This window comes from Sylvia atricapilla, chromosome 4 (genome assembly GCF_009819655.1).
Source record: "Sylvia atricapilla isolate bSylAtr1 chromosome 4, bSylAtr1.pri, whole genome shotgun sequence".
In the NCBI taxonomy this organism is placed as follows: Eukaryota; Metazoa; Chordata; class Aves; order Passeriformes; family Sylviidae; genus Sylvia; species Sylvia atricapilla.
In genome coordinates, this window is record NC_089143.1 from 3,124,348 (window position 1) to 3,147,558 (window position 23,211).

The 23,211-nt window shown below is 42.1% G+C and overlaps 1 protein-coding gene across 1 annotated transcript; it reads right to left on the minus strand.

Annotated features, from left to right (window-relative positions):
- Positions 1-846: 846 nt before the first annotated feature.
- Positions 847-21,797, minus strand: PDGFRL (platelet derived growth factor receptor like). The gene is made up of 7 exons (XM_066316931.1): positions 21,740-21,797; positions 14,261-14,555; positions 6,621-6,772; positions 5,035-5,328; positions 4,566-4,699; positions 1,258-1,552; positions 847-1,225 (listed from the first exon to the last, which is right to left on the minus strand). Exons 1-6 carry the CDS (start codon positions 21,792-21,794, stop codon positions 1,364-1,366), a joined length of 1,119 nt encoding a protein of 372 aa, XP_066173028.1. The 5' UTR covers positions 21,795-21,797; the 3' UTR covers positions 847-1,225; positions 1,258-1,363.
- Between the last annotated feature and the right edge of the window lie 1,414 nt (positions 21,798-23,211).

A 23,211-nucleotide genomic window follows, 5' to 3' on the forward strand; every position in this document is an offset into this window, starting at 1 on the left:
CCATTTTCCCATTAGCACTTTGAGCTGTCACTATTCCAAACAAGGTTCTACACATCTGCTCAAAGGGCTGAACTTTCTGGAGCACAGGCTTACCTCAGACCTTCAGAAGAAGAAAGCTTCAGGAAAATCCAGTCAAATGCAGGCTTAGACAGAGGGAAGTGTGTGACCAAGGGACCAGTTCCTGCTTTGCTTCCTTGTGTGTTCAGAATAAGCTGGTTTTCACTTGTAAATAAAATGGCTTGCATTAAATTTGGTCATTTCACTGCTAAGGAGTAGATTTGTATTGAAAGTTCTAGCCCACATAAAGTTGGTGCTTGAGACTAAGGAAAAAAATATTGCCAAAATGTCCAACAATGTTGTTATTAAGTTCTTACCTTCTCCTGCAGCAAGTTCTTTCCTTGTACTGGTAACTGAACCCAGGGTGAGAGAAGCAGTGGCTTATTTGTCCAGGTGAAGTTCTGTGTAAATGAAAATATCTTTCCTTTTCTCCTAAGTAAATTATTACAATGAAGATGAACTTGTTAGTAACCTAAGAAGAAATTCTGCTGTAAAACTGAACATTATTCTAATGCTTGCTTTTTTTTGCTTTTTTTCCTTCCCTCTGTAAATGTTAATGTATAAATAGATGCAAGTTTTACCTTTAGCAGCCATAATTTGCTACATCATTTACTAAACATAACACAGACGTCTGCTGAGGAGTGAATTACTAAGTAAGCTACTTATTGTAAAGTTGTAAGAATGCAACATAATAAAAATTCAGGATACCTAACTGCTTAAGTCTCTGGAGATATTAAATATACATTAAGGTACTAGGGGGTATTAATCTTCACCAGGAGAGAAAATTTCGTTTGTCTCTACACCTATGTGAAAATGAGCACACACACATTTATGGTTACATAATGTTCAGAAATTTAATTATTCTTGCAAAATAAACAACTGCTATTGGCTAACTTTGTTACAAGGCTTTTTTAGTTTGCTTTTTTCTGTTGTTGTTGTTTTTAAACATGTACAGTACTCTTAATGTTAACATTGCACGTTGCACACAGCGGGTTGACCTCATGCAGGAGTCTGAGGGAAAGACCATACACAAAGAAAAGCCCAAAGAGCACCTGTTTCTAAATATGCACACACCCTATTGCGTGTTCAGACTGAAACTTGAATGCTTCACTGTAGTTTCATTAACTCACAACTGACTGCTGCTGGACAGAGTGAACTCTGTTGTGGCCTGTCAGGCTACTCGACATGGAATGCATTGACACATAAAAGAAACAGTGAGAGAGAAGCTACATTTAAACATGAATACAATTAATGGCTATAATGTCAAATAACATACAGGTCAGTCCACGTCCAGAAGTCTTTGCTGTCACTGTAGTTCAACTTTGGTGGCTACTGCTGTTTCTCCTTGTAGGTTCTGAGCTATACAAACATAATTTCCCACATCTATGTCTTCAAAATCCTCCACAAGAAGAACACTCTTTGAGATCCTTGTAGTATGTCCAATTCCTCTGTTTATCAATCTCCAGAAGTTTTGAATAGTCACAGGCCTCTGGGACTGTTAAAAAAAAACAAAACCAACCCAGCCACATAAAATAGGTGATTCCACCAGGTGTATTTAGTGACACCACCCCATCAGCCTGCAGCAAGAGGCTGCAGAGTAGGAGCCTGCATCCAAAAGTCAGCCCTAAGTGAGGGAACTGAAGGTGTCTGGCAGTGACAGTGACATTCCTGCATTAAAAAGGCTCTTCCACTCCCAGCACAGGGACTGGGCTTGCCAAAGCTCTGCCTGGAGCCTGTGCATGAGCTCAGCTTTAGGCCACTCAAAAGGCTGCATGATCAAATAGGTCCTGGGGAAGGTGTCAGGACAAACGTGTGAGCTCATTTTCAGACTTCAAGCACATCTCAAAAAGAAGGCAGCAGTAGCTGACTGAGCTCTCGTTCTCTCAGCACAGTGAATAGCTCCAAGTCACCTGCTGAAAACGAATTCTTGCTCTTAGTTTTAGAAAATGCTACATTAGATAACATAGAAGCAAACAGTAACAATTCTCAAATACTTCTGAATCCTCAAATCCTCAAATCCTCACATTCTTCTTTCCAAAATGTACATGTAGCTTCAAACTCAAAAATACAACCCCTCAGTGTTTATATAAAAAAATGATCTTTTGGGTTTTTGTTTGTTTAGTTGGTTTGGTTGGGATTTTTTGTTTGTTTTGGGGTTTTGTTGATTGCTTTTGCTTTTGTTGTTCGGGGGGAGCATTTGTTATTAAATAAAAGCCTTTTTTTTTTTTTCCTTTTTTCTTTTTAATTCTGTAAGGAAGTTCTCTAATGGACCAGTTAGGAGGTCACACTGCCTGGCACCTCAGGTGACAAAACACTGGATAAGAGAAACTGGCCCAGTGACAGACTAAGGCAGTCTCTTTTGTTCCAAAATCCAGCAGCTGCCAGTCAGTAGCTTTAGGCACACTGGCTTCTGCTATACTAATAACTGGGATAAAAATGCAAGAGAGGTTTCTGCGTGGAAACTTCCTTCCCTTGCTTCATGGCATCGATGGATTAACCATTTAATAATATGAATGTTACAAGGCTTGAGGTAAATGTAGCAATAGGATAAGTTAGACACTTATGCAAAGTCAAAGCTACAATCTCACACTTGCAAAATGACCAGTATAAAGGCAGCTCCCAGTCTTCCTGAAACTTAGGGATGAGTCACAGTGCAGTCAGGGAATGCCTAGGAAGTGGCAGGCATTACCAGCTTTAGGGAAAAAAAATATAAAAGTTCTTGGTAGCTGTAAATGTAATAGAAATTCTTAAACCTTTAAAAGTAATTAAGCCACTTAGCAAAGCACTACCTCCTGTTGCAAACCTGAAAATTATGTGCTACCTACAATCAAGTAATACTGCACATTTAATTCAAGTTACTTCTTAAATATAGTAAGTGGAACTTACTGAAAGTGAAGATAAATACTGACCCTACCGAAAGTGAAGGTAAAAGCTCTGCAAGGTGGACCCTGTTTGCCTGGTTGGGCTCCTGCTAGTCCATTTTTCCTCAAATTAACTGCCTTCTGCTTTGAGGGCTGTTGCATGGGATCAGATTATGGGTGGATCTGTGTGCATTCACAGCAGGGGAATGAGCAAATGCAATTGTCAGGGAGTGGCAAAAGGAAAACAAGAAAAAAAAACCCCAACAGCTGAGTGGGGAAAAAAAGCAGAGGGAGAGGTTAGTGACTACAGGGATAAAATGAGGGTCTCCACAATGCACCATACCTAGGGACAAGCAGGGATTAATGTGCTGCTTCTGCTCAGGGATCAGGCAGTAGGTGAGAGCCCAGCTGCTGGGTGGACTGGGAAAAAAAAGATCACTGAGCTCCCAGCACTGAAAGCAGCAGCACGAATGGAAACATCCAGTGAATCTTAGAACAGTGTCACTCTTTTTTCTTGCATAAAAGAAAATGTATGACCTGCAACGCTGATGGTCCTGCCTCTTCTTCCACCCCACCTTTTTTCTTTGCAGTATGTGAATACTCTCAGGAAATGTTAAGCCTCCAAAAGCACACAGTGCTTCTACTCTGACATTTACTTGATCCTTTTGTTGGGGCAGAGACCCAAACACAGCTCTCTCCTCCCTGTCCCCAGGCACAGCTGGAGCTGAGGTAGTTTACCTGAGTGGATAAAAACCTCAGCCCTTTCCAGGGCAGATGCAGGCCACAGGCCAAAGCCTCTCTCACCCCTGTGGGTGGGTGCAGTGAGGGGGTGTAATCCTCTGCTGATAGTGCCCTGCCCTGCAGCTCCAGTATCCACAGCAAACAAGGGAAATAACCTGCATGCTTTAGCTGTTTACATTCAGTCACTGCTAGAGAGGTGTAAACAGACACGTGCCAGCATGCATCAGGTGCTGAAAAACCCCCGGCAGCAGCTGGGCCAGCAACAGCCAGGGAGATACAGGGTTTTGGAAGGCCAAGCTGGGTCTAAAATGAGGCTGATTAAGAAATGAGCTCCTGCTCTAAGGGTGGTCGGAGGGAAAAGAGAATAGGACCTTTGGCGGTGCTACTCAGATAAATCTTACTTTGTGCAAGAAAAGAGATCACAGATTCTCACTGTGTGTTTCCTGTAGATTCTTTCAGATGAGGCTGGGCAGAAGCAGATTGTGCTTCTGGATATGGGCAAGCTTAAAAATTCCGTGCTGAGATAATTGATGCACTCAAGCCATGGAGAAAGAAAGGATATCAAATGCAGAGCCATCAGTGGGCCTCGTGGCTTGCCCTAGGACAGCCTCCTGATGCTGGTTGGCTTTGACCCTGTCTGAGGCTTTCTTTGGAAATGCTGCCAGAGGTCTCTGGAATGGGAATCTGAGAGAGGAGCGAGCTTTGCTGGATTTGATTTTTACTGACAGGGCTCTCCAGCTTCATCCCTGTTCTCCTTTTCTCAGGGAGATTCTCAGGGAAAAGACAGGCTGAAGTTGAAAGGAGATAGGCTGCCTCCTCCTGCCAGCACGCCTGAACTGGCCAGAGCATTGAAAGTGCTGCCTTGGTGAAGAACAAACCATTTCAGGGAGGGCAGACACCTCTTACCTCTTGCCCTGGGTACTGCCACCTGAAGGTCACATCCACGTGGGGCTCCCCCAGCACTGTGCAGATCACACGAACTCTGTCACTGACCCCACCGGGGGACACCGAAATTGAGGCTGAGGGCGGGCCCCTGGGAACTGAGACAAGGACAGTGTTTAGAAACAGAAAACTAGCTGCTAAAGACACTGTTTAGAAACAGAAATCTAGCTGCTAAAGCTAAACACACTGATAAAATTGAGGGTCAATTCTTGATTCGGTTTGCTTAATGCAACAGGTGTTTTACACCTGCAGCTTTCCCCTCTCTAAACTGGGAAACACTGGAATTTAAAGCTGATAAATGTTTTAGCACATATACTTTTGATCAAGATTTCAAAACTCTCATTACATTACTTACTTTACTTTCTAAAAGTTAAATTCTTTTCTTAATGTCAGCAGAAGAGTCGATTTGAACACAGAGAAAACTGCACTTTACCTTCCACATAGAGTAGGTGATATTTGATGGAAATCTGAGGTGCTCCCTGTGACTCTGCTTTGCAGTAGACAATACCTTTATGATCAGAAGTGGGGTGCTGGAAGACAAAACCCTTCTTTGCATCATAAATAATATCAGTTCCATCCGTTTCAATTTCTTCTGCCGGAAATTCCCTGTGAAGAGTCACTTTTGCTGAAGGAGTAGTAACACGGCATGGGATGACTGCAGGTTTATCTGGGTTCAGGTAGACAATCTCAAAATAACTGGGAGTAGGTACAAAAAGTTCCTCTTTGTCTGGGCAGAAGAGTTGACATAATTATTACAGACATAATAGTACAGAAATATTTACATCTTGGTTTAACTGAAAGAAAAGTACATTTCACAAGAGAAAACAGCTGTGAGCAACATTTTAAACAAAAAGCTTTAGCTTAATTTTAATATAGACATACAAAAGAAAAAAGGACATTGCTTGCATCAAGAAACACTAAATTGAAAATAAAACCAAATTTTTTTGTAATCTTAAGAAAATCTTTGGAATGTCTTTTAATAAGATTCCAAATACTTATCTGGATCCCATCACCACTGGGAAGATTAGGACTACTAGAAAAAAAAATACTTTTTGAAGCCACAGACTTTTTATACCTATGCTTTTAGGCAAAATGTTTGATTTACTGTCCCAAGTAGATGAAATATTTAGTGCCCTCAGAATCACAGTTGAGGAGTATTTCCATAATTGGCATGGAAAATGGAAATTTAGATCTGAAATTCTCCTTTCTAGCATGAGCATTTACATAATAATTTGACTGAAAAGTTTATTACAGCCTTTCTGAAGACTGCATCCTAAAAACATTAAGCACTTCTGTCTCACGGTCCAATTTAACTCCAAAATGTATTGCAAACAATCCTATCTTATTAACATTTTGTACTAAACCATTTTCTAGCCATGGATACTTTCATGAGGCACCAAAGGTTGTTTTACTATTCAGAACAGTTTCCAGAAGAAAAAAATGAATCCTTTGATTTCAGCTCTGTTGTAGCAAGCAGCAGTAAACTGTGCACTGGGGGACATCATGTGCACATGAGGAGTGTTTTGCCTCTCTACATGTTATAATGACTCCTCAGAGAAACTGAGGTCAGCAAGGCAAAGTTTTTTAAGGCAGTGCAATAACTGGAATAAAGTGGCAGTGGGGGAGAGACCATGGGGTCGTGTGAGTGCCATGACAAAATGGATCCTCTGCATAAATTTATTTTCTTTATCAAGACGCATTTTCGGGGATGAAAACATTTTTTATTCCTTTTGTAGAAAGTCCTCAGAGACTGTGCTACTATTTTCTAAGGTATGTGCTTTTCATTGTATTATCAGTTACTTAGGGTATTTTGCATAATGTGTAGGGGAAATGGGACTCAAAAAAAAATCACACTGAGCAAGTAATTTTCTGCCCATCAGCACAGTCTTCCTTAACATCCACTAAAAATTGATGAAAACTGTGGCAGTAAAACCTGGACAGTGAAATCACCGGCGCAGCTTTATTCCTGTCTCACCAGCAAATATATTTCCATTAATAACCCCCCAGTGGGTTAATTACCTGTGAAAAAGATGTATGTTGAGCCTGTTTTAGTCTCATCCTTCCTGCATTTGTTACCAGTGCACAGCTGAAGCCAGCAGCTGTATTCACCTGTGTCTGCTGCAGTGGAGTTTGCAAGGATCAGCTGACTGTACCTGTCAAGCTGCTTTATGCTGTGGAAAAATAAACACAAAAGGCAAAGACAAGCACAGATGGATTTCCTTGCATATTTCTGTCAGCTCATTTCCACTTCTGAATTTTTTATTCCTTCTCTGCTACTCACTCACTTCACTTTCAGAGCTCTGCTCCAACGTCCCCTTTTGCTCCAGCAGAGACTGTTCACATGAATAGTTTTATTGATTTTAATGACACATAAGAGCTTGCAAGCTTTTGTCTTGTACAGTTCATTTTTGGATTCCTTCAAGCCTGCATTTTGAAACTGGGCTGTGACTGTTTCAGGCCATATGTTCATCTATGTTTTGCCCTAATTTGTCCATGTATAGCCCTTTCCTTCATTCTACAAATCAACCCACGTGCATCTCACTCCTTTTTACTGCTTCAACAGTATCTAACAAAGATAATTCACAAGTAGCAGGTACTCCACTGAGAGTTTGTTTAATGATTTCTGCCTGCTTTCAGTGTGAATGCCTTACCAACCTTTAACATACTGCTCCAAGTTTCTACTTGCAAAGAGATGCTACCTCAGCTTGGATTTCTCCTGCAAGTTCAGTCATTTTGCATCAACTACTGCTGTGGTCTAAGTCACCTCACTGGGGTTTCCTCCACATTCCTTGGCTCTTTTAGAGCATGACCCTGGGAACCACTGCAGGTGTACAGTGCCATCACCTAACTACACAAAATTCAGCCTGATTATTTCAGACTTGATTTGTTTGGGATTTTTTTCCCTCTCCTCAATTTCCCAGGCACATCTCTCAGTGGATTGACATTTGTAAATGTGCAAATATTTATAAATGTGTAGACATATACATATCTGTATATATGTAGACATAGAGAAATCTTGACAATTTTTCTAAGGGGCAAAGTTTCTATCTTATGAAATACAGCAGCTACAGTCTCATCTTGTTGTTTTTTTATGTATTTTAAGGTTTACTTTCCTGGCTCTTTCTGGCAGACAGATGGTGGTGTGGTTTGCAGTCTGCTGGGTTGACTTTTGATGGATTGCACAAGCAATGGCCCAAGAGTACCAGTTCTCAGGAAGCCCTGAGCCATGTGGCAGTACTGAGGCACTCTGCTGCTGCTCCAATCCTTTAAAATGTAGGGTAGTGGACCTTTTGGAGGTTCTTCCCTAATTTACTCCAAACCAGGACAGTCATCAAGGGTTCTCAATTTCCTTTGCAAGACATTGAGCTACAAGGTAATTTCTTTTCCAACCAAGCCAGGAATAATTCTCCAAGTTTAGGTATTTGATAATGAACTTCTTTTTACCTTTTTAAAAGGGGTTTGGAGAAATATACAGCTTGCATGAAGTCTGAACAGCTCTCATACTCATGGGTTTTTTTAATATTTATTACCCTCCTAATTCTTACTAACGTGGCAGTTATTCTGTAAGGCAGATACCCGACTAAAATATTTATTTCTGGGGTTAGCACCTTTGAAGAAATTTTTATCCTCTAAAACAGCTCGTGAGTGAGCAACAGCAGTACCACAAACGCGCCTGAGTGTACTGCCCTATCTAAATGCTCTGTTTTGCTTAACTCCCCACTGCAGGCAGACTAACTGTTTAAAGAGAGGCCACCACTTCAGCTGCCTGTGCTGCTCACAGGTTCTGAGCCCCCGGGTGTTCTGCTGGCAGTTTGCACAGCTCCCAGCAATCACATAACCCAACACGCAGCCTTCAGTCAGGCCAGCAGCTTAGAGATCAAAAGCACACCAAATACACACCTCAAACAGAGATAACTGAGAAGTGCCTTTTCCAGTAAGCCCTCAGGCACCATTAATTAGTACATGGATCCAGCACAGGGCAGTTTTGGGGCCTGCCCCAATAAACAGGCAAATCACATTTCCTATCCACTAACACATTTGTCCTGCACAACCTTGATTCCATTTTTTAGAAGCATGTAATATGTGCATAGGTGCAGTAGCTTTTCCATTTTTAATATATGCACTACCTTATAAACTATCTTCAATTTTTGGATAACATTTGAGAGATTCCTATCTGTGCAAGAGAACATGCTGTGTATCACACCAAAAGGAAGAAGAGATAAATCCAAAGCATGCCTGTATTATTATTATTTAGTTTCATAGTTCACATTTCTCAGGCTATATGACTACCTCAGAATAAAGTGTTTTCCAAGGATCAAGCACTAAATGCCAACATTACAGGGAAATCATTATGCCAGAGCACTTTTTGTCTCCAATCATTAATGCAGACTCCGAGCTATAGCTTGAAATCCCAACAGATAGCAAAATAAGGTCAGAGTTAATTAATTATTGTACAGTCTGTTCTTCTTAACTGAGAACAAGCTATCCAGTGATCAATGGAAATAACCCAGCAAGGCAGTCATCCACCAACATGCAATAACAAAACCTGGCTCTGGGAGTGCAAGGGGTGAAACTTGAGACATGACCATATTAAGCAGACAAAACAGGTTCTATAAAATAAAGTACAAATGGTAAATCCTGCAGCTGACCAATATTTCCAGGATAACTTATTATTTCATTAGTATTTCATTAGTATTTTTAGATGCTGGGAAATCTGAGCCAGAAGCCAAAACTTTGCTGTACTCTAGATATCACGAAGTAAAAATGTTGTATATACAAACATTATCAGACAGTTTAAAGAAACTAGAAAAGTAGCCCAAAATCTTATTCCATACATTCATCTTATTAAATTTTAAATACAGTTCAGAAGATTTTTGCCAGAAAACTATGCCACATTTAGAAAATATATATATAATAAAAAATAAAAATATATTATATAATTTTTTATTTTTATATATTTATTATATATATATAATAAATATATAAATATATATATATATAAAGACAGCATACATAGCAGCACTCAAAGAGCAACTCCTAAACTCCTCTCAAGCAGCTGCATTCATACTGACAAAAGAGAGCTTCTCTCAAATACATGCTCACTAGGACAGGAACATAACATCTCGCTGTTTTACACAAGGTAAAACTTCAAAACTTCAAAGCACAAGCAGCAAAATCAAATTCAGTTACACACACGAGCACAACTGACACCCCACTGAGCCTGTGGCACTCTGCACTCAGTGAAAGCAGTCTGATTTCAGTCTAATTTTGGCCCTTACACACCCAGTTTCCTCAATATTTGGCAGAGTGCTCCTGTCCAGACACCCTCCTCTCACATAGATGCACATGTGATGCACGTCCAGCTGTTTGTCCCAGCCTCTTCCATTAGAGCAGCTCCATTTCATGAGTTTACTCATCAGATAAAGTCAAATGCAGCTGGTTTTTGGCAGGGGAGAGACCCATGCTCCAGTCAGGCAGCACAGAGACTGTTTGAAACAGAGCAGCCTTCTGGAATAAAGCTTTACTAAAGGGAAAACACACCTGCCCTTATTTTTATTTTCATCCCTCTCTTATGTTGTAGATCCAGTTTCTGGGTGAGCCTGCAGTCATTAATTTGTTATTCACAGTCTTACAAAACAGCATCCCAGCCCTGCTGTACTGGGAACACCAGAGTGGTTAAACACCACTAACTAATGGTTTAACACCACTGACTAGTGGTTAATATCACCAATGTTTTTGGCCAGTTCAGCCAGCACACAGGATTTTCAGACAAGAAGCATTTAGGTGCTGCACAAAGCAGGAGAGCATCACAAATGATGGTTCAGTTCTGAAGCAAGCTGTGTGTGTGTCCTCGTGCTGTGAACTACGTTTGCACCATTTGAACTTTCTCCCCAGAGTTGTATTTCATGCTACAATCTCTAAAGCAGAGTAAATTATTTCAGTGTATTGCTGTGTACTCCAGTTGGAGCATGTGGAAAATTTGGAAAATTTCCAAAATATGTGGGAAAGGCAGAATTTCTGCTCCATCTCAGCAAGAGGCAGCCAGAGTCCTCCTCCTCCTCCTTTCACTCAGCATCTCTCACTCCCTCAGATATGGTAATTTTAGCACATGTAACAGCTCCAGACCTATTAGAAACTGAGATTCTTTAGTACAGCAAGCAAAATATTTTATTTTCAAGGTTGTAGAGTATGGCTAGAAGGACAAATTCAATGAAAGCATAGCCACTGATACTACAGAAATGGCTTTTCTAATTAAAATCTTCCTCCTTAGGAAATGTTGTCTCCCAGGTTCCTGCTATGGGCTTATCACAGCAAGATGTGCCAAAAGCTCCTGTGCCTGCTTTAAACTGCTCCTGCTTCTTGTTTTGCAAGGAATGCTGTTGTATCCAGGTTCCTTTCAGCAGGTGGCGTTTAGTAGCTGCAGTACAGACCTGGCCTCGCAGCGAGGAGGTGTGGCTGTCATTCTCAAGTCTCTCCTAATGTTTTGTGCAGTTGCAAATGGGTTGCTGGCGTGGTTTGGTCTGTAGACCTCCAGGGTATCTGAGTCTCAGAATCTGGCACTGAAGAAGGCAGGGTATCCAGGGTTTTTGGGGAGGAATCTGAATGCTTCTTAATTGGTTATTTGACTGTCTGTTCCTCTCATGCAAAATTAACTGTTCTCTGTTGATGCATGTGGGACAAACTACAAGAAACTGAGATGGATTGGGAAAACAGAAGAAAGATATATATATGTAATGATGGTGTAATTTTCTGTTTTCCAGTTTGAAGTAGTTTGAGATCCTGTTACCTCAATAATTTATATTTCTGTACTCAGGTTAACCGTAGTAATTTAACCACACAGCAAAAATTAGTTATTCCACACAAAATAAGTGTTGTAAAACGTTTTGACTGGGTTAATATAACTTGCCTAAATATTTATTTTCTTTTAGAACTAATTAAGGCATATACTTAAGGATTTGTATTGCAATATAATGGTCATTGCTTTTGAAATAAGTGATTAAAGCAGTAAGGGTCTGTTTGACTAAATCAGCAGTTTTGAATGCAAGCAGAAGATCCTAAAATTAACCAGGGAAATTGAAAACATAGATGTGAAGCAGATTTTGGAGTCGCTGAATAGGAATAATTTACACAGACATTGACCACAGAATCCTGTACAGTTACATTTTCATCACATTTTTAGCATGGCTTTGGTAATTATCTCAAGATCTTTGCAGTAGTGCTAAAGGAACAAGTGCAGTGCCTATGAAACAAAGTCTGCTCTATAGAATGTGAAATCTGAAATGTGTATTCTGTGGTTTCAGAAAGGCTGGATGGAGTTTAACTGGAAGTACCATGAAGGTACCCTGTTACTTAGCTCAGTTGGCAGCATTTTTAAGGGAGCTGGCCCCAGAAAAGGTCAGCAAAGCCATCTGTGATATTTCAAGAGGAGCTTAGATCTTCCTCATGGCATATGCAACACCATCCACCAAGCATCAACTTCAATAGGCAATTGAAAAAAATTTTATTGATACATTACCTTCGCTTTTTTTAATGATGAGTCTAGGGCAGAGGGGGGAGATTCAGAAAAATTATTTGTAAAGAATAACCTAAAGTAGAAATTGTTTAATCATCTAAGTAGAAATATGTCCAGGATCTTCTAACGTTTTTTGAGTTCTTGAGACCAAGAGTAAGATAATCCCTTCCTTACCAGTTAATGAGGTGTGGGGCAAAACCCAAGCTAATTAACTGGGCTGGGTCTTTTTGACCTTGGATTTCCATGTGGGTCTTGCTGGAGCTGGGGCACTGGTGCAAACCAGAATTGATGGCAGCAGCAGGGGACATGATGGGGGCAAAAGGAGGTAAAGGACAATGAAGAATGAGTGGGTTGGTGTGGCAGAGGAAAAGTGAAAAGGAGGAGAGACACTGGTGATGAGATCCCTGCAGTTGCTGAGGACTAATGACTACATTTCTTCTGTTCATTTTAATGTCCCTATAGCAACAGATGCTCAGGCATCCAATTCTTACTTTTCCCTTAAATATAGAGGGAATGTGCAAATTCAACTACTCTGGCATTTTGGCATGCAGCTAATTAAATTTAACATCAATGTCGTATATTTTCTTTTTTGTAAAAAGAAGTAGGGATAAAATCAGGTGTTTTGCCTTCATGCAAACCTCATTTTTAACTCACCCATGTGATAAGGAGAACAACAACCTGGGAGACAACATTTCCTAAGGAGGAAGATTTTAATTAGAAAAGCCATTTCTGTAGTATCAGTGGCTATGCTATCAGCACGAGGACACACACAGCTTGCTTCAGAACTGAACCATCATTTGTGATGCTCTCCTGCTTTGTGCAGCACCTAAATGCTTCTTGTCTGAAAATCCTGTGTGCTGGCTGAACTGAATATCACATTGGTGATATTAACCACTTGCTGCTGTAAATTACTGGGACAGGAGCCTTGCACTCAGCCAGGGCAGCTCCTGAGCACCTCAGCCAACAATAATTGCACAGAGAACTGGCTCATGAATTATTACAGGAGGATGTACTAGAAATCAGAGTGTGCAACTGCCATTCATCAACACTCCTCTTGGGAAAGACAAGACAAATATATCTGAACACCTAAATAACTGGGAGTGATTTCAAGGTAACATCACACCTGTAAATAAGTGAATAAATCACTGAGATTCGGATAACCTGAGTTACTTAATGAGACAATACACACTTGTACTTAATTTAGGAACAACAGGACAAGAGCAGCTGATATCTTGACTCACACCTTTGTGCCCCTCAATCCAAGAAAACTAACAATCCAAGAAAAGCTCCTAGCAGTTCTATCTTTGGCCATCTCTCACAGCGTTTCACTGTCTCCATAAAACAGCCAGTGGAAACAAACACTTCTCAGAGCAGTAAAATGCCTGTGGAAGACTTCTTTAAGCTCTCTATATGCCCCTCCTCATTCTAATACAGAACTAAATTGCTACATTTAATCTACGTTTAGCTACATGTACTATCCTCAAAATCCAGGAGGGCAATGTACAGAGAGACTCAGAAAAGATGCTCAGAGCAAGAGGACACTGAGATGGTGAGGCAGCCAGTTCCTCTCCCTGCTCTAACAAATCTTTATATGGTTTTCATTAAGATGTCACGAGATAAAAGCAACCTTTCTTCAATTTAAAGTGTCATCTCTCAGCATTAAACTGCTACAACACAAGCCCTGCAATTTCATTTTGCATGCAAAGGCAACTCTGGCTGAACCACTACTCTCACTTGCTCCTTAGCACAAAGGCTGGTGTATTTTTTGCTAGTCAAGAGATGTGGGTTTGAGTCCCTTCAGGAAATTTTTCTACCTCACGTGGTAGCCACATATATAACTCTCACATATTTTGAGAGTTTTGTTTGCACCAACCCAAAGGTGGTTCCCTGTTTGTGGCTGGAGCACAACATCATCTTCATTTTAGATCCATCTGAAGGAAACAGAGTTCACATGCTGTAAGATTACCCCACAATGCACATCACAAGGCAGTAACTGGTGAGGACCGAAAATTGACATTAAAAACTATCAGATAGAACATCGTGATTGTAAAAATGCAAATAAACAAACAAAAACACCAGTGGTGTTGAACACAGCAAGGGAAAAACACTTCTGGATTTTTCCTGCAAACAATGAAAAGCAGCTTACCTGAGTCTGGAGTCTTTAAAGGTGTCTAAATAAGAAGGATAGTTCCAAGTGACATTATTCCCCTTACACCGCAGTTCTATGCTTTGGCCTGCAGCCAGGCTTAAGGTGGCAGCTAGTTTCTGGAAATGACCTTTGTCCATCACCTGGGTGAGGATGGACTGGGACTTCAAAGAGGAGTCCACAGATTCTCTCTCCTTTGTTTTGGGGGCCTTGGGTTTTACTTTCTTGTTAACAGGCTTAATTTTGTTTTCTCCGGGTTCTTTGGGGCGCTTACTCTTCACCGGCTGTCCAATAACTGGGGAAATTAAAAAGAGAAGGCAATGTTAATGATTAGAAAAATTTATATAGTCTTTTGAAAAAAAAAAAATCTTCCTTATTATCACAGAGAATAACTGAAGTTTTGTTCTTCCTAGAGAAGATGCATAAAACTTAGTAAGAGTTAATTTCCTGCACTTTTTGAAGTTTGCCATGACCCATTTTTCCCGGGGGAAAAGGAAAAAAGGAAGAGAGCTTCCAAGAACATGTGGAAAATCTATACTTCTATAAACAGAGAAATATGCAAGGTATGAAAACCTCACAAATAGTGAGGGAAAGAAATACAGCACTCCTATCTCCATTGTCTTTTGTCATTTCCACCTGCTGGCATCTCCATGCAGAATTCAATGCTACAGAAGCTCTCCACATTGGTGTCACATGCCCCTCACTCCTGCACGACCTCTTCACACAGCACACTTCCCTCAGGGACACAGGAACAACTCACAGGTGTAGAATTGATACCTATAAATACTGATAGAGAAGCAGTTTTCTTTACAGTAATTATTGAAATGCAAGTGATGCTTCAGTCATCTGGAGGTGACTTACTTGAGTTGTCACTTCTCCATAAGAGCCATTTATTTTGACAGTCCAGATGAAGACAGAATCTTATTTAGAGACACAATAAGAGATTTAACTACCTCCTAAAGACAACACAGATGTCCAGCTGCCTTAACAAAAGAAACAGAAAGAAAAAGTGAGGTGTCTCAAATATTTAAAAATAAAAACAAACAAAAAATTCCAACTTTGACATCAGGAAGCACAGTCCTTTTGTGAGACAAGCCTAAAACTCTTTTTGCCAGACACCAGAAATGCCACTAACTGTGCCTGACAGCTAATTCTTGTTTTCCACATGAAAAGGCTGAGGTATTTCATTGCACAAATCAATCAACAAGCTCCCTCTGGAATGAAAAACTCAGCATTACTCAGATACTCAGCATCATTAAAACTGGTACTGGCTGCCAGTATGAACAGCAGGACTTCCAGATTCCTGCCACTGGTGGCTCCTGTGACACTGCTCAAAGCCCAGCTGGACACCTTGCACTGAGTCAGCTCTGACTTCTCCAGGCCCAGCCTGAGGTACAACAGATTGCTTTTAAACAACACATTGCCTTGTGAGCACAGATTTAAAAATCAGGAAGTTCTAGCATTTTTTTTTCCTTGCATTGCATTAGAAAGGCTCCAGTGGGTGAGGCCAAAATTATTTCCACTGACACCACTTAGGGTCTGATGCCAATCAGAGAACCATCTCTGCTCCTTTGGACTGCTCTAAGCTTCCAAGAACCTTTAGCTCACAGGGTCTGTGAGCCACAGTTGTCATTTATTGTGCTTGGCTGGTTTGTTTGGGGTTTTTGTATTTTTTTTTATTATTATTATTATATTCCCCTTGGATGTTTTCCTTCCTTGATTTGTCTGGTCAGTTTTGAAAATTACACAAATTACACATAAATACTAGATGCCTTCTAGTTTTTGTATTAAATAAATAAATATCCATGTTTCTCCAACGTTCTCTCCAACATATACACTTTTACAAAACTTGAGCGTTTTTGACTCATTTTCTTTCCAGACTGACAAGTCCTACTCCAATTGTTCATGTAAAGAACATGCATCTTACAACAGTTCAGCTACACCACATTTGGGTGATGGCAAGAAATCAAGTGCAGACCAGGTTCAAGTATGAACAGATCCAGCTGAACATATTAATGGTGTGTTCTTTCCTGTCTAAACAGCTCATTACTTTTCAGGACAGCAAAACTAAGAGTTGACTTTTTTAAAAATAATCAAGTGTAACTCCAAGATCACTTTCCTAAATAGGAACTATTGGTTAAAAATTCCTAAGTAGAAAACCATCAAGGCATACATGCAGTTTGTGTTACTTAGCATCTACCAACATGAAATTTGAAGTCCTATTTTCCCTGCCAGTCTTTCCAAATTGAGAGATCATTCTACAACTCTTTACTGACAATTTTCTTTAAACAGATACTTACACGTGCTGAAAAGCATGTGCCTTACAAGATCCTAGTTAAATTAAACTGGGTAAAAGCAATTTTATCCATATTGCAAAAAGACCAATTCCTACTCGTTATTTCCTATTATTATTGCTCTATGAGAGGCCTTCTCTTGTCTCACAGCATACTGCTTCCCAAGGAATATTTTACAACAGGCTTAATGAAAGCCTTTGGGAATCCAAATACACCAACTAATTCATCCATGGCCACCCTGTAGGCAAATCCATGGACGGCTGGGACAAGGAATTCTGCCCGCCTGGATATTCTAGAACATGTGGGTTTATTGCAGGGCCGTGGGTAAAAGGGCCTTGCCTTCAGCCACCAGCCTGGGCTGGAGGGGAGTCCCAAAGAGAGAGGGAGAGAGAACAGCAGGGGGAGAGCTGAGAGAGAAGGGAGAGAGAGAGCAAAGGGCAGGGGAGAGAGCAGGAGAGAGCGAGAGCAGGGGGAAGAGGAAGGGGGAGAGTTAAGAGGAGAGGTAAGAGTGAGAGTTAAGAGGTAAGAGAGTTAAGAGAGTGAGGTCCTTGTTACAATACATTATATCTCCTTTTGTGATGAATATTCTAATTTACAGTCACCAACCAACACAAGACACAAAATCCCATAGAATCTGCATACAGCCTATAAGAACTACTATATCACCAGACTGTGTTATATTTTAAACTCTAAAAACTACTCTTTAAACTTCTGCTTTGCTCCATTGACCTTTGGATCCCTCAGGCAGCAGAAAGGGTTCTGCTTAATCCAAAGGGATTCTCCTTCAGCTGGCTAGACCATTGTTTTCAGGTTCTATAGTAACTGAGACTCAGTATCCTACAACTCAAAGTCAGCTTTCATTTCTATTTCCATTATAGGTTTCATATTTTCAGAATCTTTTGCTAAGCAATCATATTGATAAGGTTTCCCTGATTCATCTTCCCCAATACACACTCTTACAAAAACTCCTCAGAGAACCTCAGCAGATCTGAAAAACAAAACTTCTCAAGGAAAAAAAAAGAAAGAAAGAAAAAAAAAGGGCAGCCATGCCAAAGCCATAGTGAGTTTTCTGCAATCCATGAGTTCAGTTTACAGAATACAGACACCTGGCTTTGTGCTTCTACCTCCCCCAAATATGGTAGAATACTGGGCTATTCCATGTCCCTGGAAAGGTGTACTTATATGATATAGTGACATGTAGTGATATCACAATCAATCCAGTTGGAAAAACCCTCTGAGTTCATCGAGTCCAACCTTTGACCAACCCCACAGTGTCAATCAGCCCGTGGCACTAAGTGCCACCTTCAGAGACAGTGATTCCACCTCTCCACTGGCAGCTCATTCCAATGCCTGATCACACCTGCTGTGGAGAAATTCCTCCTGCTGTCCAACTGAACCTCCCCTGGCCCAGCCTGAGCCTCTGTCCTCTGGTCACCTGCTGCCTGGGGGAAAAGGCCAAACCCCACCCAGCTACCACCTTCTTTCAGGTGGTTGTAGAGAGTGATAAAGTCACCGCTGAGCCTCTTTTCTCCAGGCCAAACAGCTCCCTCAGCCACTCCTCAGAGGACTCACCCTCCAGACCCTTCAGCAGCTCCATTGTCCTGCTCTGGAAAAAGATGGCAAGCTGTGACAAGCTCTGCACCTGGGTTAAGGCTTCACCAATTCTGGATTCTAATTTCTTAATTTCTTTTACACCTCAGGTGCATACCATAAAATCATGGCATTGAACAGTTTCTGTTGCTCATTTTCTCTCTCACTGATTTTTTTGGCATATTCAAGAGAAGTCTTCCAATGATTCTCCCCAAAGAGAATTTCAGAGTCTGCTCTTACAGCACTTTGCAGGATACTGCACTCTTAAGTTTCTTCTATGCTTGTCCTCTCACCATTTCCCAGTAAAACCTCTTTCAGCACCTCCACTGTGAACATGGGTGCACACAGATAAATGTTTAAATTTCATTTTTCTATAAATAAAAATTTATATAAATTTTATTTATAGAAATTTTATTTATATAACATTTTATTTATATAAAATATATATAATTTTCTACAGATGCTCTTTCTTATCCCCCCTTCCTACCAGCCATAAAAATTCTGCAGCCATGTTTCCCTGCCCCACCATGGTACCTCAGAAGAAAAGAAGGATTTATGGCTGTTTTTATCCTTTTCTAAGCTGTTTCTCAAACTCTTTTTTGTCTGCTTTATTCCTGTTTTTATATGTAACCCACATGCGAGTTAAGGAGCCTCCTCCTCTTATGTAATTCCCCCTGTCAAAATTAAACACATAAGTGGTTTCTTTGTCTTTTGTTTTTCTTGAAAGCACGTTAGAACTACAGTCTGGCTGCTCCACAGTAACATCTGACTCCAATAACCTGAATACTGCTCCAGATCAAGCCAAGAATTGCTGCTCTTCTGGAGGCTCTCTGAATAACAGCTCTAAGCCATTATTTGTGGCATCTAAACAACTGCATTCTGCACCACACCTCGATGTGTGTGAGCCAGCCCGTGTGAGGGGAAATTATTCTTCCTTTTGCTTTTCTATCCAGTCCTTGCTGCCCCTCTGATTTTTTTCAGCAGTTAATGACACTTTGGGCGGTGAGTTACCAGGTTGATTCTCCTCCACAGGGCTGGTATTTCAGTCCTGATGACTTTTACCATCAAAACCCACCAGGAAACAGATTGAACACTTAAGTCTTCTTCAACACAAACTGCCACTGCTCTCCTGAGGAAGCTGTTCCATCTTGGTGGAATTCCATCACACTGGAAGGTTCCACTGACAGGCCTGATAAGCCTTTTGAATAAGCATTCCCATTTCAAATTGGCCATTCCAGTCCCTTGCTGAACTCTCCAGATGACTGTAGCAGCACACAGGCTTTGGTTCAGCCATCCTTTTTCATTTCCCCCCACTCATCAAACCCCACTGAAATCTGCCCAAACTACTCTTTGACATTTCCACTACTTTTTGCCAACCTCGATCCTGACACTAAAAGCACATGGATTCTGCAACCTCACCTCTAGGAAATGCTTCATCCCACACATACTGTGTGCCCTGCCACACTTTAGACCCTCTGCCTTTAAGAAACTGTTAAAGACTCTCCTATGAAAGCTTTTCAACTTTAAGTGCCAGAAGCCTGGTTTTGATTTTCCCAAGATGAATTTTTTTCTCTCCACACAGGCTCCCTCTGTTCCATGTTTCTGCAGCTCAGCGAGTCTGAGCACTTTCCTCCTACACCACTCCCAGCTGATCAGTGAGAGCCTTGTCTGCCTGACCTTGTACTTCCCTGCCTGTAACAGCAGGGGCATTTCAGGAAACACATCAGATAGGCTTTTATCTTCCTGCACAGAAAACCTGCCTCTGCTGCACCTCCCAGAGAGGTGAGTTTCCAAGGAAGCTCTCTGGCCATGCTCCTTTCCAACACTCCCTTGTGTGTCTGCCCAGATATCTAGTGACACCACCACTCCTGCATCTCACAGTCCTGTCTTCTGTCTTAGCTGAATTAAGTCCTTCTATGCCACATAACTAAATTAACTGCTACAGTATCACCTAAGGTAAAGAGGACACTCAAGCAAATCCCTCCAAGAACACCCAAGAATCTTCCATTTCCTTATTCAACCTGCAAGACTTTCCCAGGAAAGGGAAATTCAGCTAGTCCATGTATGCAAACACATGAATGTGCCACATTTGGGATATTTCAGTGTCTCACCAGAGGTATGCACTGAGCCCTCACTGTTTTAATAACATTGCACTGCCTAATGCTGCACTGCTTTAGTGCAACAGCACTTCTTATTACGGATAAAAATATAATAAAGACTTGTGTGAGGTTACCAGAAAGTGTATATTAACCAGTGGGATTACTGTGTGAGGAAAGAGTCTTTGTGATTACAAGTAATGCAGCAGAAGAAGCTGGACACATCTCATCATTTGTGATACTTCAAACGAAAAGTTAATCATCCAAACACAGAGCCAGTCTGGAGGGGCATATTTCATTAGTACATAAACTAATATAAGATAAATTAGGAAGACTGTTTTGAAAGTAAAATGCCTACATTAGGACTTCTACATTTAGCTTTAGACTAGAAATTCTTATTAAATATGCCTGGTTACTTTCTCCCATTGCTAAGCTTCTGGATGGCAGAGTGGACAGCACCTAGTCACACCTAAATATAAACACGACGAACTGACAAAAACATAGACTTGGGAAACCTTCTGCCCAAGTTACAACTCATTCTGTGTTTTTACTGTCTACTTCTCAAACAGAAAACGTTTCCCTTGATGTGGTACACCCACAGACCGCATCTTTCAGCAGAAACCCTCTCCCAAACCACTGTGATCCACAGTGCAATTCCTCTGAGAAAAACTAGGCTGGGAAAGGCTTCTGGAAGTCCCTTACCATCTCTGTTCAGCTGCTCTGAGTCCAGCTGAGCTCTGACTTTCCCTCTGACAAATTCTTTATACGCTTAACAGCTCTCAGGGCGGAGGATTTTTTTATGTTCTTACAAGAATGTTTTCCCTTATGACTTCCTGAAGTACCTGCGGTTAATCTTTCTGCCTTTCACCACCACCAAAGAGTCCGCCTCCTATTTCTCGATCCCCACGGTGAAAAAAACAACGGAATTATTTTATTTGTTGCTTCTTCCGAGTAAGTATCAATAAAAGTTCACTCGCATTTTGCAAGAGGGAAAAAGCCTCTCTTTTGCTAGTGAACGTCTACGTAAATCAAGGATTACTTACGAATGTCCCTTCCCAAAAAACTTGCCTTTCCCCACCACGACTTTCGATGCTCTCGATGGAACAACGATGCACAAAGCCAACTTTTTTTTTTTTTTTTTTTTTTTGGGGGGGGGGGGGGGTTTGGGGGGTTTTTTTTGGGTTTTTTTGGTCGTTTTCTATATCCTAGCACACACCCAGCGCCGTCCCCTCCTCAGGCGCCACACGGTGCTGGACGCGCACCTGAACCTTTTAACCCAAAGAGCAGCCGGGGCTGCGGGGATCGCCTCTCCCCAAACCCCAAACAACACATTTTCCACCGGAGGGTTTCGGCACCAGCCGTCTGTCCGCCTTCCCTGAGCCTCCTCCCGGCGCTCCGGGAGCGCCGCCGCCGCCCAACCCGCCCGCGATGTCCCAGAGCGTCCCCCTGGGGAAAGGGGAGCCGCGGCGCCTCCCGGAGCGCAGGGAATGGCCGCTCACCGTGTGGCAGCGCCGGCAGCAGCAGCAGCAGGCTGAGGAGCAGGCACAGCCGCATGGCGGGAGCCGTAGTGCCGGGCGGGGCGGCCCTGAGGCGGCGGGGCGGGGAGAGGCCGGGCATTCCTGGCCGGGGATAGCTCATGGGAGCGGGGCTGGAGTCCCGCTGCACCTTCTCATACGGCCGAGGAGGGCTGACATTATCGGTACCAGCTGCCCCGGCCATGCCAGCCTCCTCACGGATGTTTTTTGGCCGCCCCGGGGCCGGGCCTTCATGGCCGGGGATAGCTCATGGGAGCGGAGCTGGAGTCCCACTGTAGGTTCGCAGACAGCCGAGGAGGGCTGACATTATCGGTGCAGGCTGCCCCGGCCATACCAGCCTCCTCACGGATGTTTTTTGGCCGCCCCGGGGCCCGCAGCCGGGGCTGGCCTTCATGGCCGGGGATAGCTCATGGGAGCGGAGCTGCAGCCTCGCTGTACCTTCTCATACAGCCGAGGAGGGCTGTTGTTATCGGTACCAGCTGCCCCGGCCCTGCCAGGCTCCTCACGGCTCTTTGTTGGCTGCCCCGGGGCCGGGCCTTCATGGCCGGGGGTAACTCATGGGACCCACTGTACGTTCGCAGACGGCGGAGGAGGGCTGACATTGATTTGTTAAAAAAATATGGATATTGATCTAATACCAATATCCAACTCTGACGGACAAAGACTCTCTAACAGTTTGAAGTTACAAAGTGTGTGTTTATCACGATGCCGGGCAGTGTGTGGGATAGCTCCCAAATACACACGCGCAATTTACAGATGATCACAGGGGCTTTTTACGGACAGGAGTATTCAATACCCAAACCACAAATGCATATTCATAACTCTGGTCCATCCCATTCCCCGCTTCGTATGGTAATTAGCCAAAAAGCAATTAAGCATGCGGAGTTTGTTCTTTGAAATGGGTCAGTGGTCCTTCTTATGTGGTGGGGTCTCAAAATGATGAAGTAAGATGCGTCTTCCTCGCTTTGCCTTTTTAACCTTTTAGTGTTGGTGACACCTGGATCCTGTTTTCTCAAGACTCTCTGATTTATGATCACACTGTGTTCTTGGAGTCTATTGATTAAGTTGACAGGTCTCCTGATTTATCGGTTCCTTAAATCCGGCTTATGTTAAAAAAAGGAAGTTTACCTCAGCAATGTCTAGTTAGTAAAAGGGGAGTCTACGTGCTCTAAAGTCTTTTATTCTTCAAAATGTAAAGGGAAGTCTACGTCAGCAAGTCCACGTCTAATTCTTTAACTAAAGTCCTTAATTCTTTAAAATTAATATCTCAGCATTATGGGTGCCAGCTGCCCCGGCCATGCCAGCCTCCTCACGGCTCTTTGTCGGCTGCCCCGGGGCCGGGCATTCCTGGCCGGGTGTTATGAGGGAGGCTAAGAATTAATTCATGCTTGTAACAATATTTTATATAAAGTGCTGAAAGTTAAATATTTAGTAGA